Source organism: Tenrec ecaudatus, chromosome 10 (genome assembly GCF_050624435.1).
Source record: "Tenrec ecaudatus isolate mTenEca1 chromosome 10, mTenEca1.hap1, whole genome shotgun sequence".
Taxonomy (NCBI): Eukaryota; Metazoa; Chordata; class Mammalia; order Afrosoricida; family Tenrecidae; genus Tenrec; species Tenrec ecaudatus.
The window spans coordinates 145,221,847-145,241,241 of NC_134539.1; the positions used below are offsets into that span (position 1 = coordinate 145,221,847).

At 50.4% G+C, this 19,395-nt stretch overlaps 1 protein-coding gene across 1 annotated transcript in view; it reads right to left on the reverse strand.

Moving 5' to 3' along the window:
- The window catches only part of PRKCA (protein kinase C alpha), a 390,496-nt gene that overhangs the window by 225,854 nt on the left and 145,247 nt on the right, over window positions 1-19,395 (reverse strand). Inside the window, exon 3 of the mRNA XM_075562118.1 lies at window positions 3,039-3,121. Within this exon, the coding sequence (XP_075418233.1) occupies window positions 3,039-3,121 (83 nt within the window). The remainder of the gene's footprint in view (window positions 1-3,038; window positions 3,122-19,395) is intronic.

Consider the following 19,395-nt stretch of genomic DNA (forward strand, 5'->3'; position numbering starts at 1 on the left):
GAAGTCTAGAAATATATTTAGTTGATCAACCTTCTGTTTTCCCAGGCTGGGTTTTTTTTTTAACAACAAATATGGAAATCAGATCCGTTTGTGAGCAGGGTCCAGTCAGACCCCAAAACATGTTTTGTATGTTACTGAGCTGACAATATTTTGGTGAAAGGTACAAGTGCTAAACACATTGCATGTAAATTTGAGCAGCCTATTGTAAAATAAAGATTCCAGTGGGAAGTGGGAGCCTGGCCTCTGACAAGTCACTTAAAGAACCCCCAAACTTTCTGAAGCTCAGTTTCCTCATCGATAACTATAGAGATGAACTTTCTGCTCTTTGATGTTGTTCTCAGCCTCGGTGTGAAGGATACAAATACGCAGGCACTGCTGTCTTCATAATGCATTCTCTCTCTTTGCAAGGGTAAGCCACGCATGCCACAGTTTCCCTCCAAGATAAAACTGCCACATGAGAGAGACAGACAGAGACGGAGATGGAGATGGAGACAAACAGACGTACACACACAATATTGTTGAATTTAGAGGTTGTGATAGTCCAGTTGACTAGAGAAACAAATTCATAGACATTCATATGTGTGTAAGAAAGAGCTTCATATACAAGAGCAATTGAATATTGAGAAAACATCTCAGCTCAGTCCAAATCAAGTCTATAAATCTGATATTAGCCCATATATCCGGTACCAATCTATAAAGTCTTCTTCAGACTCACAGAACACATGCAATGATGTGAATGCAGAAAGTTCACAGGCCAGTGGATGCAAAGTCTTGTGGATCCAGTTGCATTGTAAGCATCTCATTGCTGGCAGGAGTCTCCACGTGGCTCAGGGTAGTGTCATTCCATGTGGCTTGTCTTCTGCAATGTCTCCCAGGGAGTGAGCAGAGAGAGAGTGTGTCTCCTGCCTCCAAGGAGGAAATCCAGGAGGTCCCAGAATCCTCAGGAGAAGGCCATGCCCACGTAAGGCCTCATTGGCTATATCCTTATTGACAGGCTAGATGCCACCCCTACAATCTTAATCCTCAAATTGACACTAGATTATGTAACTACCACATGGGACACCCCTAGTGAGCTCTTGGAACCTCCTCTCTGTAAAGATGCCCTCCCACCATGGCTCGGAAGCCACCAAGCCAAACTCACTGCCATCCCACCTACGTGGACCTCTGGAGAGTTTATCTGGCAAGGAAGACCGGCCATTGGGAGTTTCCAAGATGGTTAACTCTGTATGGCAGAGAACACTCTGTCTTCCTCCTGGTGGGCTCCAATGACTGACCTTGAAGTTGGCAGCCCAACGTGTGACTGTTAGAACGGGAATAAAAGGAGAGTGCACCCAGAGCCTGGGCTCCAATGAACAGGTTTTATTGGAGTGCTCGACCTGCCTGGGTGTTTAGAATGGAAGCACAGCAAGGGGAGAATGGACGGCAGACTGGAGAGAACCATAAAAAAGGGAGTGCTAGAGAGAGGGAGAGACAGAGGGACGGACGTGCGGCCACGGGAGAAGGTGAAGAGAGTCAGAGAGAGTGCGAACAAAGGAATCCACGTTAATCAACTTTGGGGACAGAAATCGATGAGCGTGTCTAAAAGGAGCCCTCGCGTCCCCCATTGGCTGTGGCACCGGCAGAGCGGTGAAGAGAGGGGGCAGGGTTCCTGTGAGCCCTCTGGGTCTTGACAAGGTGAGGCGTCACGTTGTGATTCGTGGAGAAGGGGTGAGAGAGGCTGGCTCTGGCTGAGAGCCGTCGTGCCACTGCTGGACCCTTCCGTAGCCTCTCCACCACAGGGGCCCCTCCGTGCCTTCATTGCGTGTATTCCAGCGAGGCAAACCCGAGTCCCTCAGAGACCATCTTCTGAGATGGGAATGACAAGCCTCGCCTCTGCAGAGCGCAAAGGATTCCCAGTGGCGCAGCGGTTAAGCACTCACAGTGAAACGGTGAACAAAAAGGTCAGAGGGTCAAACCCACCAGCTACACCCAGGAGGAAAGTGACAGCAATCTGCCTCTGGGGTCATCCCAGCCTAGGAAACCCTGCGGAGAGGTTCCGCCCTGATGGACAGGGTTGCCGATGGCAGGACTGGGCCAGAGGGCAGGCAGCACTCAGAGAGCCGTGTTCCCTCCAGTGTCCTCAGGGGGCGGAGCGTCAATGGCAGAGGGATGTGAAGCGCGCAGCTAAAACTCCAGAGACTCATGTTCTCAGGCAAAAGTCACAAAGAACAGGAATTTCCTCCTTCCCTGGTCAGCCCATCCTCTCTCCTACCCACAGGCCTCTGACTGTGGACCAGCAAGCAGTCTTGCTGCCTCTCCACACCACCCGTTGCGACCATCACCACTACCTCATCCCACCCCTGACCCCCAGCAAACAAAGGGGATGTGATCAAATCTCTCTGCCCACACAGGCAGAGTTAGCAACAAATGAACTAACCGAGCTGATCCCACTGGGGCGGCTGTGGAGATCACTGTTTCGAGGAACAGATGTCAACGAGCTCAGAGCTCAGGCCGCACTCCAGTGGGGGATGAAAGGGCCACCAGAAGTGCAGGATGCCTGCGAGGCGCAGCCTGTGGACCACTGGGATGAGATGGGGGGAGGAGAAGGGTCACCCCCAGACTGCCAACATCCCTCCGAGAAGAGTGTTGTATTCACGGGTGGAATTTGGTTTGGTCTATGTGGTCACAGTGGGCGGGCCAGGACACAGAATCATAAGCAACCTTCCTCTGCTTGCTCTGCAGTCCTACCAGGACTCAGGGACTCTGAGCCCGTTAATGTATTGGTAATGTATTCAAGGCGAAATTACAGCCAATGGCGGCGTTTCCCACCAACTACCAGCAGCCTGGGCAATGTCACTCACTGCCATGTCGACTCAGAGTGGTGCTAGTGGGCAGAATAGAACTGCCCCAGTGGGCTTCTCAGACTGTCACTCTTGACAGAAGTTGAAAGCCTCATCTTTCTCCTGCAGCGCGGCTGGAGGTTTCGAACAGCTGACCTTGTAGTTAGCAGTCCAGTGTGTAACCCACCGCACTACCAGGGCGGTTGCCAGACTACTTACGTCAGTGTCGGGGCCTTTGTCCGCGCCCGGGCAGGAAAAGGTAACGAACTCATGGCATCTCTTGTGAACCACAAAACAGCAAACTGGTGGAGAGAGAAGAGAACGGAGTTAGGACAGTCTAGATGAGCAGCGTGACTGGCTGCTAGCCATCAACTGAATTTCACAACGGACAGACTCTTATAAACAGTGATCAGAAGGCACTTCATCCAAGACTCAGCAACATTTGGTATCGACTGAACTGAGGGTAATAGAACCACAGAACACCGGCTTGGACGGCAGCTGAGGCAATTGCAGCTGCAGTGCCTGCTCTTGAGGGGCGGGCCGGGGCAAAGGCTGAGGCCTGAGATGCTGCCCCAGGCCATAAGTCAGGAGTCCAAAGGTAACCTTCTCTGCACGGACCTAAGCTGGAGGCCCTGTGGCACCGTGGGTAAATGCTGGTGTCAGCGGATTGATCCCTCCAGCTGCTCCGTGGGAGAAAGATGTGGCAGTCTAGGTCTGCATGTCAGTAGTATGCTTTCTGCGTGCAATAAAACCCCCACCCACTACCATTGAGAGGGTTCTGACTCACAGACACCCTGCAGGACACAGAGCAGCACGCTCCGGAGCCTTTCCAAGGCTGTCACCTTCACGGGAGCAGGCTGCCTGTGTGTGAAGCGCCAACCTTTCGGTTGGAAGTTAAGTGCTTTGTAATCCCTGTTCCATCGGGGACTCCTTGGAATAAAAGTTATATGCAACGAGTAAACATCTGATACAATTGATGTATGGATTGCAATAAGAGTTGTATGAGACCCCCAATAAAATGATCTTTTAACAACTACAGCAAAAATATTTAGGCATCCCTAAATACAGGTTGCAGGACCTCCTCAGCAGAAATCCCGATGTAAGGAACCCATTAAAACTTAAACACAATCAGCAGGAAAGAGCCCTCTGAAGTAGAAGGAGGGGGGTGGGGGGAATCCTGACAGATCCCCTTGTCTGCTGCCTTCCTCAGGCAGCTGGGGAGGGAACAGAACCCAATGCACACAGGGCATCTTCCAAGCTGACCATGGTTTGATGGAACAATCCTGAAGACGATCAACAAAAGAATTCAACCGCCAACACTAGACATTTATTAAGTCGTGCTCTGAGAGATCACTGAATTGTGCTCCTGGCGAAGAGTATCCGAAGGACCAGGGACTGCCGAAAGGACACACAAATCTTGGAAGTACGGCCAGAGCATTCCTTAGAGGCAAGGATAAAAAGTCCTTATCGTACACACTTTGGACCGCTGTCAGGAGAGACCAGTCCTTGGAGAAGGACTCCATGCTTGGTGAAGCAGAGGGGCAGCTGTCAGGGGAAGCCAGCCCCTGACACATCATTATGGGTCCGGTAGACGCAATTGTACAGTGATAAGTAAAGATCATAGAAATGTTATAGAAAGCATGAGAAATAGAAGAGAAGTATTGAGATAAATGGAGTCAGACACGATTCATGGTAGTGTGCTCACCTCAGCCCCGCTTGGTGGTTCAAGTGGAGGGAGAGAGCGAGCTTAATGCTAGCCCAGACTTTTTATATTCTCTGGGGACATGCAAGCCCCCTAATTACAGGTGAGGACATACGTCACTGGAAGGGGTTGTGCTATAGGTAATACAGTAATGGGAGGGGGTGGTCTCGGGACATACATGCAACAGTAAGAGGAGGGATTGGGGGTGTTCATGTGACAAGATGGGCGGATCCTAGATTTAGGATGGCAACTTAACTTTGGATGTCACAGAGCCAGTTTTGCCTGTTACCTGGCTCAACTGATAGAGACCATTTTTGGCAGGGTGTGAACCGCTTGGTCACAGGCCTCAGGGAGAAATAGTTTATTGTCCCTAGCAGCAGGGAGCGGAGGCCTACCCTGTAGTCTGGCGACTAACTGTCCTCAGGGAGGATGTCTGTAAGCTTCTGACCTACCCTGACAGGCAGCAAAGGAAAGAAAGGCCCTCCAGGAGGTAGATGGACACCATGGCTGCAACAATGGGCTGAAGTAGGGGGAGCATTGTGAGGATGGTGCAGGACCAGGCTGTGCTTCTTTCTGATGTGCATGGGGACCCAACCCGATGGCACCGAACAACAACCAAAGATTCTTTAATGTGGGCACGACAAAGCAGGGGAAGGCAGAAGGGCTCTTCTTTGCTAGAAAACAGGACCTCTGGCTGCAGAGCTTTGCAAACGATCAGAACGAAGGAGGGGGGTTGCCAAGGGCCCAGTCCATTACCCATGGTGCTGAATTGATGCGCATGAATACAGAAACATGGCATCTTTCTTGCCAAAGAAAGGATACTTCTCTCTCAGATCCATAGCTCCTGTGCTCTCCTCTGCATCCTCCACTGGACAGAAAACTCCATGCTGTACCTGGCCTCTAAGTGCTGAAGAGCGAAGGTGTCACTGTGAGGACTAAGGTGCACGTGGCCGCAGCCAGGGCATTTCAAATCACCTCTGTGCACGTAGAAAGCTGGGCAATGAACAAGGAAGACCAGAGAAGATGTGATGCAGAAAATATTGAATGCGCCATGGACTGCAGGCTTAACAAGCACATCTGCCTTGGGAGGATGCAGCCAGAATTCTCCTTAGAAACAAAAAAACGGCAAGACTTTGTCTCATGTACTTTTTGGAAATGCAACTGGGCAGGGCCAGTCCCTGAAGAAGGACATCATGCTTGACGAATGAAAAAACTGGAAGGCCTTCCACAAAATGGATCGACACGGTGGCTGCGATGACGGCTGAAACACAGCAACGATGCTGCGGATGGCGCAGGGCTGGGCAAGGTTTCATGCTGTTGGACACGGGGTCGGTAAGAGTTGGAACCAGCAAGACAGCACCGAACATCAACATGATAGGTCCGAGCCCCAGAGGAAGACAACTAGAGGGGTGTCAGGCTTGCTGAGAACCCAGATACCAAGAGATGATCCCGGGACCAGGAGAACAGTTAAAGAGCCTCGTGTCCAACAGGAAACCCAGCGCATCTTTGAAAAGCATTGGACCCCATTAAGGTGTTGAACCAAGTGATGGCAAGGAGCAAAAGAAGTGCTTTCGAAAGGGAAGGTCACCGAAGGGTTTAATGACATCGATGTGGGGCCATCGGGCCCAGTGGGAAGCCTCTTGCCTCAGCCAAGATAGGAAAGTAGTTGCACATCATGATTCAGGTGGCTTCTAACACCTACAACATCCAGGCTGCTAAGAAACAGAGTCATGGAGGCTGAAGGGTTAGAGAAGTGCTCATGGGACTTGCCAATGGACCACAGATACCACTTCCTGAGCATGCGATTATGTGGTCCCTCCACATGCATTAACAAGCTGTCCCCCCCCCCCCACCGCAATCAACACTGCTTTGTGTGCACTACTCAGGCTTGGAGGGGGAAACACTGTGCAGGTCCCCGTGCACCCAGCATGCTGGAAGCACCAAGTGGGTATTCCGGAAGAAACAAAGGCAGGCAGCAGGGAGGACAGATGGGTGGCTAGAGAGATAAAGAAACTGAAGGGGAGGGGCTTCCCTGAAGCCTCACGGACGCTACGTGCTGGGGACAGAATTCATAGTATAAGCCTGTTTTGACTGTCCCGTCGCTGGCTGGCCTGACTGCCTTCGACAGACTCATGACCATTGATGGCATATCCCGAAGAGAGAAAGATTAGAGCCGGTCCTATGAATTAGCACTGGTGACAGGGGACACCGCAAAATGCATGTGGGAGTTTGTGAGCTTATTTTTTATGTTTTTACATGTACCTGCAGACAAGGTTTTTATATAAACTTATACGTGGGCTTGAAAGAGTCCTGAGGCATGGTGGATACATGTGTTTGGCTGCCAACTGCAAGGCTGGCATCAAAGTCAATGGCTACTTCATGGGAGAAAGAAGAGGCTTTCTACTCCCGTCGAGCATTAGTCTTGGAAACCCACAGGGGAAGTTCTCCCCTGTCCTACATAGTGTTGCTATGAATTCAAAATGACTTGATGTCAGTCAGTTTTGTTTAGTTTTATTTTGATATACAGGTAGTGTAGTTGGTTACATGTTGGGCTGATAAATGCAAGATCAGCTATATATATATTTAAATATATACAAATATTATATATATATATATATATATATATATATATATATATATATATATATATATATATATAATTAAAAGAAAATGCAGGCTTGGCATGGTGCAGGCAGAGAACTTGGCATGCAGGGGGGACTGCCCAGACAGGACGGACCCTTAAAGACCTCACAAGCTGGCATCCTTGGGCAATGAAGATGCCCCGACTGAAGGCTTGCCCTGGGCTGCTCACTATGAGGGCCGCCTCTAGTCAGGTGCCCAGATGGCTGGCAGGAGCGGGAGCAGCAGGGAAGAGAGCTTGCTGAGAGGCCAGCCACCTGGAGATGCTGCCCTGGCCACGCCAAGCTCCTTGAGGCCCCTCGAGAAGTGCCCTTTCCACTGGGTTTCTGCTAAAAGCATCTTGATTGGAAATCTCTCTAAGGGCATCTAATAGAAGCAGCCCTGAGATGGTACCAATTAATCTGATACACGGGCTCTCCCCAGGCGCAAAGTCATCTTCCAGTCGCAGGGACTAGAAAGATAAACGGCCCAGGGGGCGAGGCGCAGGGCATTATTTGCTCATCACAGTTCATTATGGATACAGTGTTTCCAGGAGAAAACAAGCGTGCAGACTCCCTACTTAATCTTTCTAACATTCAGGTCTTCCATCTTCCTTCCATCTTTCTTTCCAAACCGGCTCTGCATCCTGATGAACACTGTTAAAAGAACCCACATTTATCAAATTCCTTTAAAAGGGCACTTTGTCTCTTTGAATCTGTCCTGTGTCTCCGCTTTCACACATCAATGCAATTACATGCCTCCAGTGGAAAGTATTTCTGGTGCACGTTTCAAAACGGCGTGTGCATCAAACCGTACCCCGAGAAAGGGCTGGAGTGCACGTGCGGTGGACTCTGCAGGGTTAGCAGAAACTGCAACTCGGGGGACCCCAGCTGTGTCAGGGTGGAACCCGGCTCTGTAGGGCAGGGGTGGTCTTTAGCGATTTGTTGCAAATTGGGTAAAAGTTTACAGAGCGGTTCATCAGTTTCACATTCAATAATTCATACACCTCTGCTTCATCTCCATTGTTGCCACACACCCTCCAATGCACCATCATTTATCCTACTTCCTCCCCTCGTTGGGGTTTCTGTATCCCTCTAATCCTTCTGAATTTCATCTTTGGCTGAATGCTGCCCCTGGGATCTCAAATGGTGCCTTATTCTCGGGCATTCCATACCTCACAGTGTTCCTCACACAGAGCTACTGTTTGGCTGGAAATTGAGGCACATGACCGAGTTGGATTCCAGACCTGAAGGGTGGTTACGGGCCATAGTCTTGAGGTTCCCCACCCCCCATCAGTCTCTATCTGGTTTCTATGGTTTATGACTGTATGAACTCTGTTGCATTCTTTTCCCTCCCCCTCTTTCCAGAACCTTCTGATGGGATCACTTTCGCAGCAGTTGGTAATGGAAGCCGGGCACCATCTAGTTCTTCTGGTCTCAGGGTTGTGGAGCTGGATGTGGGCTTGGTCCATTCGTCCACTGGGTATGTGACATCACTCCTCCAGATAGGGCAAGACCAATGACTCTCCCTCAGGTGGCCACTCACGAGCTTTGAAGACCATGGTCACTGCTCACCACAACAGTGTGGAGAAGCCTGTCTTTGTGGGTGATGTGATGCCCGGGCACCTTGGTGTCCCCGGAGATGATGCATAGAGCCTCCAGTCATGGGGACTCATTCCTTTAAGAGACGTCTTCATAACTTTGTCCCCCGTACGTTCCATCACATCCATGCATGTATTTGTACCAAAGCTATAGACAAATATCCGATACATATCTGTGGTGGAACTCCCCCGCTTTCCCTCCCACACCCATTCAGTCTTAGCAATAAATCCAACCAGAGAGACAAAAGACCGATGGCCAGGAAAGCACCACAGAGTTTCCAAGGGCTGACTGCTCAGAAATAGTTGCCAGACTTTCCTTCCAGGAGCATCTGAGTGAACTTGAACCTCCTCATTTCCAGAGCTCATTGGCTACAGGAGTGCCTCTGTGCAAAGCTACCTCCTCATTTCTAAATGCGACCGGATCTACCCCACGGGAGTCAGAGGGAAGGATCGCATGTTTTGCAGATACTTGTTCAGAGATGAGGAGGATTTGAGGGATGAGGACCCTGCAGGCACGTTCAAAGGCCCAAGAGTCAGAACGGGTGGTGTCTGCAGGCAGACGAGTCCAGGCCTGCGTGACTAAGCACGGAGAGCCTGTTCCTTCCCACGGGAGCCGGGTGCAGTGGCAGGGTAGCGAGGAGCTCTCAGAGGCTGGTTGGCTGGCTCCACGTGGACAGGGCATGCCCCCAAGAAGGGCTGCCCCAGCAAGCTGAGCCTTCATGGCTGAGGTCCCAAAGTCCCTGACGACTGGCCCTGCTCGCGGGTTTTAAGTTCCAACTCAAGTGGGCCCTGTGTATTCTGTAAGAGGACACCAAGCAAACATCGGAGACGTCCAGGCGGTGTGGTTAGAGAGGAAAAGACCGGCTAAGCCAAAGATGGGCTCCCACCACGGAGCCTGGAGAGCCGGAGCCTGGCTGCTCCTTTGGAGTTCTAAATGTCCTTCTCTCACCCTGCCACGCTGGCCAATGCAGTGGGGAGGGCACAGGGGACAAGGTGGTGCCTCACACAGTAAGAGGCTCTCATGGCACAATGGTTAAAGAGCTCAGTGGTTCAACTCCCTGGCCGTTCTGCAGGAGAAAGATGAGGCAGTCGAATGCTGTAATAGGTTGACAGCCTTGGAAACCCTGGGGGGTGGGGGTCTGCTCTGTCCTCTAGGGTCACTGTGAGGCAGGGTCCACCCAATGGCAAGAGGCTTGGCTTGGTTTGGCTTCACACAGGTTTTCTGTAAATAGTTGCCGAACAGTGGCCGGCAGGAAGGCCACTTTAAGATGGTATCACTGGGCTGGAACAAATGGAACCACACCATGGCCAGCGGGAACAGCCCTGGGGTTTGTCCTGGGGTCAGATGCTGGGCCCTGTGCTTAAGGAGGCAGAAGCTTCCCACTGAGGCTTGAGAACAAGCCTCCCAGTTCCAGGACTCTGGGTCACCCTGCTCGTGTCACCTAGGAAAAGCTTCCCAAGTGGGAAGCTATCCCGCAGCTGAAAGTCAGAGGGGGGATGTGCATTCAATTATTTTGAAGCTCACAATCCCCTTTCTCTAATCGGCTTTGTGATGGGCTTATGCTGCCCTCCAGGAATAGGGGACGAAGGAAAGACACACAGATCACACTAAGCAAATGACCTGGGGTGGGGAGACGGAGCACCAGGAGGACCACAGGCTTGCTTGGTCAATGACAACACTCAACACTGCCCCACTTTACACTGGGAATGCTTCACTGATCTTCACCCGGCCCTCATCTTACTCATCCCCAGGAAGGTAACTAAACAGAAACGAAATAGACCCTTATCCATCTGTCAACGGTGCATTTCAGAAACATGAATAAACACTGCCGCCACCACCACTCCCCCCAAACCTACTGCCATGGAGAGTCCACTCCAGCTCACAATGTCCCTCTAGGGAAGAGTAAAACAGCCCCTGTGGGTTTCTGAGATGGTCACTCTTCACAGGAGAACAAACCCTCCTCTTTCTCCCTAGGGAGTGGCTGGTGGTTTCGAACCACATACCTTGTGATTGGTTAGCAGCCCAACATGCAGGCTACTGGACCAGTAGGGCCCCTTAGCTCTCCGTGTTGTTAGGTGCTAAGAAGTCAGTCGTTCTGTCTCATAGCTATGCGATGGACAACGGAATAAACACTGCTGATCCTGTTCCATGCCCATCACTGCTATGTGGGAGCCACTGTGTCAATCCTTCTCATGTGGGGTCCGCCTTTCTTTCACTGACCCCTCGCTTTACGAAGCATGGTGCTGTTTAGCAGGCCCCAGTCTCTCCTGACAACACGCCCACAGTCCTGGAGCGGAAGTGTCCTGGCTGTAGGCCTCTAGGACCGATCTGTTGGTCTTTTTGGCAGCTCATGGTACTTTCAATATGCTGGGGCAGCGCCACAAATGCAAACGCCATCGATTCTGCGGTCTTCCTTATTCATTGTCCCACTTTCACATGCCTATGAGGTGATGGGAAATCCTGTCCATTAATTTACAGGGTTCAGAAAGAGCAGGCTGTAAGCCAAACACTCAGTGTGAGAGAAGCTATCACCCCTCTAATGCTGCCTCTCGCCAGGAGTTTGATAAGAACTAATTTGACTATCAAGTGTCTTGGCCCATTAGAGGCCTGGGGGTGGGGGGAAGGCACAGTGAGTGCTGCTGTCTTCTCTGTGGAAAGTCGACCTCATGCCGAAGGATGACTCGGGGCTCTGAACACTGGACACGTTTCCTAGTGTGTCTCTGCCCCAATGGCAAATCCAAAGAAACCCCACACACGCACATGCACACGCACACACACTCAAAAATGGAGCCCCCCTCAGCTAAATGTGGAGTTTGGCAGCCATGCTGACCCCCCACCCCCACCCCTACCCTGAGGAACATCACCTACAGCAGATAGAAGGGATGCCATGGTTCTGACTTGAGAGGGCAGAGGAGCCCAAAGTAATTCACGTCCACCGGGTGCAAGGTTTCAGAAATTTTGGGTCACAAGCCTTAGGAAAGGTTATGGATTGATTACGCTGGGTTGCTTCCATCCCAAATAAGTGTTGTTGAAATCCTAGCCCCTGTAGTTGTGGGGGGAAAGAAAATAATTTTTAAAAAGAGGGTTGGCACAGTGTCTGCAGCAACGGAGCTCAAACATAGCCCCCGCTATAAGGATGGAGGAGGACAGGCGATGTCTCCTGCTATCACTGTACGGGCGGGGGGCATTGTTTGCGGGGACCAACACAAGGGCGCCTCGCCCACAGCAACGAAACAGCAGTGCAATCCTGTCTGGAAACAGGGCTTGCTTTCTCTTGGGATTCAGATCACTCCAGGAGGGTGGGCTCCAGCCAAGCTCTGTGGAACTGGTCAGACAGAGAGGCACACCCAGAGAGAGCCAGATAGCCGCAGAGACTGCCAAGGAACCTGGGCCCACCGGGGCCACCAGCAAGGAAGGAGTCGGCATAGCTGAAACTCTGGTCTGCAAGCCTGGCCTCTTAAGCAGCGTGCACATACATGCCTGTCATGAAAGCCACCCTCTTGTGGCACTCTGTGTCAGCAGCACAGGGACGCTTAGACAAGGCATCCACAGTCAGGGTGTGTGTCTGTGTGGGTGTAGGTGGGGGGGGGCTAACCTTGTGGCCCTAGTTTAGTGGGTTTCTTCTGATTATTGGTGTTTCCATTTGAGTGATCAAACTGAGAAAGAGACGTTGCTCCCACACCATAACACGCCAAGTCAATCCGGCAGCCAGTAGTAGAGGCAGAGGGATGCGAGCAGAAAGGCAGAGTTGGGTGCCAAGGATGCCCATGGCTATGGGAGGCAAGGACGGGTGCTGCCTGCACAGTCAGTGCTACGAATGAGCAGGGCAGCGAGGACCCACAGACGACAGAGCCGGTCCTCACCCACATGGTTAGGGCACGCTGTCATCTGATCTAAGTACCCCACTAAGTGTACAGTCACACTGAGCTTAGAGCCCGACTTCGCTAGAATGCAACATGAATGGGGGAGTCATTAAATAATAAATCGTCGAGCCAAGAAAGACCCCCACTGAATTCGGAGTCATGCTTTGCTTTTAGAGGCCACAGACTGGGGGCCCAGCTGCCTCCGAGTTCCTCCCTTTTAAATACATAAATGGTTGCCATCATGTGAGATGGCTTTAATTAAATCTTGCTTAGCTGGAAGGGATTAATGAAAGGTAACGTCACGTCAGAATACAATAAAATGAAAATCTCCGAAGCAAGTGAGCTGCGTGGGGCTTTGCAGAGAGCGTAATGAAAAATCGAGCTTATATTATATTTGCACGTTCAAGGAAAATTATTGGTTTCAGGCTCGTTACAATGAAAACAATCTTCTCCTGGGATGCAAGGTGGAGCTGTGGGAAAACCAATCAAGTGAACGAGCGTTATCGCGCATTCTAAGGAATGCCGTTCATCAAGACAGCGTGCTGACTTTGCCACGAAACACGTGTGTGCCCTCTCCTAACACACTTCCCCTGACCCCAGGAGCATGGCCATTTCTGATGGGACACCCCTGCCTCCGGGGGAGAAGCAGCTTGACTCTTTGCTCAACTTTCCTTTTTCTCCAAGGTTCTCGTTCCCCGGTGGGATGGAGACGCTGGCTGGAGGGAAGCACTGAGGGGGTTCTATGCGGGGCAGTGAGGGCACGGGGAAAAAAGATGCTTGAGGGATGTGAACGGAGTGCTCATTCCGTGGACCGGCTCACAGTCACGCAGAGTGCCCCTGGAGGGGAAGCTGCCCGCAGAGAAGACTGAGGAGCGGCAGAAAGAAACCAGATCTTGGGGATGACATGGCAGGAACTTGGCTCCCCTGAAACTCACGCCCAGGTTTCAAGCCTGTGAACTCTGGAATGTCCTTGCACGGTGTCACTTTCTTCACACACACACAAACAAGCAAGCAAACAAACAAACTCACTGCCATCCAGGAAATTCTGACTCACAACGACCCTGTAGACATGGCAGAACTGCCTCCTGTGGGTTTCCAGGACTGTAACTCTTTACAGGTGTAGAAAGCCTCGGCCTTCTCCCAAGGAGCAGCGGGTGGTTTCAAACTGCAGACCTTGTGGTTAGCAGCCCAATGTATAACCACTATGCCACCAGGTCTCGTTTCCTATGTGCCCAATGTCACTTAACGTAGGAATATACCAAATCACACCGTATAGGCTTATTTACTGCACAGGCCAGTTTAGCTTGAGTTTGCTGCAATAGATAGATAGTCCCAAAGGGAAAACCCCAAGGTCGGCGGTTCAAACGCACCAGATACTCCTCAGAGAAAGGGAAGGCGTTCTGCTCCCATACAGGTTGACAGCCTCAGAAGTCCGCGGAGGCAGTTCTGCTTTGTCCTATAGGGTCAGCATAGACCTGGTGGCAGGCAGGTGTTTTTCATTCTTGTTTTTGGACTTCCAGAGTTTCTCAAGCTAAATATTGTAAGCCTTGGATTACAGATTAAACTGGGGTTTGCAAGGAAGTGGAAGGAATGAAAGAACATGGAGTTAAGCGCTGAACCGTGACGTTGACTTCTCTCCGTCTGAACTCGGGTCCAAGGGCGTTTATCTAGCCTGCCTACACTATGAACCCCCCACCTACACTCTCTTCTTCTTCATAAAAAACGCAAACCACTTCCTGTTGGAGAGCACTCCCAACCTTCCTGAGTGTGGCAGGCTGAGGAATCTGCAGGCCAAGAATTCTGGGAGCATGGGAAACAGCGAAAATAGGAATCCCATTTCGCTCCTTATTTCACATACTTGCAGAGCGAAGCCTTGCGGTACCAGGGAGACCTCTGGATTCCAACTTAGTCCATCTAACGGACTTCACAGACGGAAGAAACTACTTCTTACTGGCGTGGGAAAGTGCTCCACGAGGGTCCGGACTTCAGAGGAAATATTCCGGAGACGGCAGGGCGACTGTCTGAGGGCTCCCTGTTTTTCTGTCTGCACGTCTACTGTCCATCACCCAGCGGTCAGCTTGCCACAGTGACACCGCGCACATGGCGACCCTGCTGGAAGCCACGCCACCAGCAGTTCAAAGGCCAGTGGGGTCACCCATGATAAAAAGGTCTCCCTAAGATTGCAGACTAGGACAGACCAGGAAGAAAGTCCTTTCAAAACGTATCCAATGAAAAGTCCAGCAGGCTGCTCCCACTCGTTGTGAACGAGTCCTCAGAGGTTAACAGATCACTGGGGGAAGACATCAAGTTGTCAGGTAAAAGGCCAGCTTGGTAAGACTTGGTTACTGAATTAAACCTAAACTGCTGAAGCAAAGGGAATAAAAACAAAAACTCCACTGCCGTCTAGAGCAGTGGTTCACAACCTTCCTAATGACCCGACCGACCCTTTAATACAGTTCCTCGTGTGGTGGTGACCCCCCCCCCCACACAACCATAAAATTATTTTCGTTGCTACTTCATCACTGTCATTTTGCTACTGTTATAAAATGAGGTGACCCCTGTGACAGGGTTGTTTGACCCCCCCCCCCAAAGGGGCCATGACCCACAGGTTAAGAACCACTGGTCTAGTCCATTCTGACTCAGAACAAACCTATAAGATAGAGTCGAAGTGACCCAAAGTTTCCCAAGGCTGTAATCTTTACAGACACAGGCGACTCCACCTTTCTCTCCCAGAGTAGCATCTAGGTTCAAACCACTGACCTTTCGGTTAGCACCTACACACGAAGCCATCGCACCACTAGGCATCCACAGAACCTGTGGTTGTGATGGTCAGGCTCCAACTCCTCCTACCCCACGCTCCACAGAACAAAACACTGTATCGTCCTGCATCATCCTCACAATTGCTATGTTTGAGTCCACAGCTGCAGCCACTGTGTCCATCCATCTTGTCGAGGGTCTTCCTCTACTCTGCTGTCCCTTTGCTTCACCAAGCATGATGCCCTTGTCCAGAGACTGGCTTCTCCTGATATCATGTCCAAAGTAGGTAAGACAAAGTCTCACCATCCTTGCTTCCAAGGAGCATGCTGCTGTACTTCTCCAAGACAGACCTGTTTGTTTGGCATCCTAGGCAGTAATCAGTGAATATTTATTGAGCTGGGAGGTGAAGGTCTATCCCAGACTCGGTGCAGGGCCTTGAGACTTCAAGACTCAGGGCTTGTTGGGAAAACAGATTCACAAAAGGGGGAATGCTAAGAAAAGACGGTAAGTGTGAGCTTTAAGAGCCCTGTCGAACTGAAAAGGGAGAATGTAAACGGATTCCTTGAGGTGGAGTCTATTCTAACTCCGAGTAACACTACTCTGCAGGGTTTCCAACGCCGTCAACTTATGGCGACAGAGTAACGGTGTGTTTATCCAGGAGACTGATCCATGCATTCCAACCACCAGCCCAGCACTTAATCACTGCGCCACGAAGCTCTTGAAAAGAGCTGGGCCTCACAGTTCAAGAAGACGCTGATGGTGGCCCACTCTCTCTGGCCCTAGGAAGACAACGGCCATGGGGACACTGCTCCAGATGGGGCAGCCGTCTGACAGAGCCTAGTGGTAACATCCATGTAAAACTATGCAAGTAACAGGCAGTGGTGGCCTGCAAACCATGGAGATGAGCAACAGGCTCCAATGGAAATCAAGCTGTGGTCGGAAGGAATGGGGCTCACGGCAGACTCTGCCTTTGGACCACGGTTCACAGAAGGCAGGTGACTCTCAGTGCTCCACGCATTCGAGCAAACTCTCGCTTTGCTGAAAATTACAATGAATTCATTACCCGGCTTCTGTGGGTAAGTTAGGGGGCAAGTATGGAAGGTCTTGGGTTGGACTTGGATTTCCATCAATATTATGAAAGGGGGTGGGCTCAGCATTGAATGAAGGATGCTCAAGTTTAGCTACAAACCCTGGACGGGTCAGGATAGAAGTGGGAGAGGGGAAATGGGGGATGTGGGTGCTCCTTTAGCCCCCACAATGCAAGTGGCAGGATTTAATTCCCTGCTATAAACACATGCAAAAGCTTTCCAGAAATAAAATGCTTTCATTTCCCCCTGATTACCTTGAGCTTGCTCCATCAGGTCTGTTCATATTGTTATGCAAATTGTTACCCATGTAGCATTTCCCTCTGCTTATCTGGGGGAACAATTCAAAAGAAGCCATAACACACTAATTACCTCTCCTTTATCGGGTACATGGGAGACCCAGAAAGCATCAGGGATGCGGAACACAACCGGATTACAAAGCAATGAGGCCAGGAGCTTCTGGAAAGGAAATCTGATGGGACCTAGGAGTGCCAGTGCCCAGGGGAGCAGCAGGGAGCTGCCCTGCGGAAAGACAGAAGGACCAGGAAATCTCTGTAGTAATACGTATATTAGGCAGCAGAGAAGCAAATGAACATTGTGCTAATACTCATATTTATGCAATAAACTTCCCCCAAAGAATCCACTCCACTGCCAAATGGCAATGCCAGTAAACACCAAGCGGTAAGAGTCAAAAGGAACCTGGTGAGTTCTACGCTCCACAAGTCTACAACAGAAATGATGTTTACCAACAAACCCACAGTCATCAAATCAGTTCCGACTCACGGCGACCCTATAGGATGACTGTTCTTGTCCTTGTTAGGTGCCACCCAGTTGGTTCTGACTCACAGCGACCCGATGTACAACCGCAGCAAACCCTGCCCGGTCCCTTGCCATCCTCACAATTGCTGTTATGATGGGGCCCATCGTTGCTGCCACGGTATCCATCAATGAACAAGGAAGTCACTTGAAGGACGAAGGTGTGCCTGACCCACGCCATGGTATTCTCACGGCCTCATGTGCATGTGAATGTTGGACACTGAGTAAGGAAGATCGAAGAAGACTCGATCTATTTCAACCACTGTGTTGGCAAAGAACACGGCGAGTCCCGCTAACGATCAGAACAAACAAATCTATCTTACAGGGAGCCAGCCCGAATGCTCCCAAGCAGCGTGGATGGGGCAAGAGTTCATCTCACGTCTTTTGGACATGTCAACAGGGGAAACCTGTTCCCGGGAAAGGGCATCCTGCTGGTAAAGCAGGGGGCCAGCAAAAAGACGAAGGCCCTCAAGGAGAGGGATGGACATAACGGGCAGCAAAGGGCTCAAGCTTAACGACGATGTGAGGCTGGCGCAGGGCCAGGGGTGCTGTTCTATTGTACGTAGGGAAGTTGTGAGTGGAGCCTGCTCCACAGCATATAGACCAACGTCCTGATGGAGAGCTGATTGTTGTTTTCATGGGTGGGGTCTTCAGGGACTGAGGCCCCCAGGGTGAAGGGACTGCCTGGGGGAGGATGGCATTCAGGAAGAGTTTGCTCCGTTTTTGTTTCTTATTCTTCATCGAAGCTTGCTATTTTTTTCCGGCCCTTAATGCATTCCTTAAGTTACCAGAAGCATAACTTTCACAACGATGTCCATGGTAACACTCTGATACAAGATCCTAAAGTACCTTCGGAACCATCAAAAATAAACACCAGTTTGAGCAGTGCACATATTTAGAATTAAACTAGTTTTCTTCATATCCTAAGTCTGATGGCATTTATTTAACTCGGCTCTGGGGCTCTTCTGGGACTCCTGTCCCTAGGTGTTCTACATGGAGTCTGCACGGAAATAATGAAGGCGCAGCTCAGAAATGCTAAAAGGACAGTGGCCAAGAGGAATCCAAGTACCAGAAGTCAGAATGAAGTAAGCAAAGCACCTGGTGATGCTGTCCAATTGCTGTCTGCATACCAACCTCTGGTTCTGCACCTCTGGTTCTGCAGGCCCTTGCACCCAGCCACCTCACACTTAGCAGTGAGTCCAAGGGAGCTGAGCAGCAATGTACAGTCTGAAGATGTTTACAGCCGCATCAGGGGCCAGGTCAGGACACCTGAGAGACCTCAGTAAGGCAAAAGAAAGCCAGCTAGTTACAACACACCAGGATGCCAGCTTTAACATACATGGGGACAATCACAATGCTAACACTCATTAGGTGTCAGATGAGATTATTGCCAATATACATACATATTTTTAAAAAGCTGAAAGGCAAACTCTCCACAAAATACAGAATAATTTCAAAAATGTCCCCCCCAAAAGTATCCAATTCATTACTGAGGAAGCGAGTAAGAAGACACATTTGGAGCCCTGAGCTAGCTGCTAAGGTTGGTGGTTCAAACCCACCAGCCACTCTATGAGGAGAAAGATGAGGCTGTCTGTTCTATAAGACTGACAGCCTTCGAAACTGGGGAGCAGTGCTACTCTACCCTAGGGGGTCCCTCTGACTCGGAATCCACTCAAAGGCAGGAGTTGGGTTCAGAACAGAAGTAAAGCCCACAAAGGCAGGCATTCTGAAATGGGTTTTCAGAGCTTGAGATTGGGATGGGAATGCTGTGGGCACAGGGTCTGTTTTTCTTTGGGGTGATGAAGATGTTCTAAAATAGTCTGGGTAGGAGGTCACATAACTCTGTGGAGACACGAGTACTAAAAACCAATTAAGTAGGTGGATTGCAAAGCATGTGGCTCATATCCCAGGTTGTCATTTATAGAGAGCCCCCCTTAATAACGGAGAGCAATCCCACAGTGGACTTGTTAAACCACATCCTGGTACAATAGTAAAATGATCTGCTGCCCAGCGTTAAGCCTTATCTCCAAATGTTAGGTAATTTTTCTTCACATTTAAAATGATACCTTTAATCCCTTGGAGATGTTTCTTTTCGTTTTCCAATTTCCTGAATTAAGCAGGAATCTTTGCAAT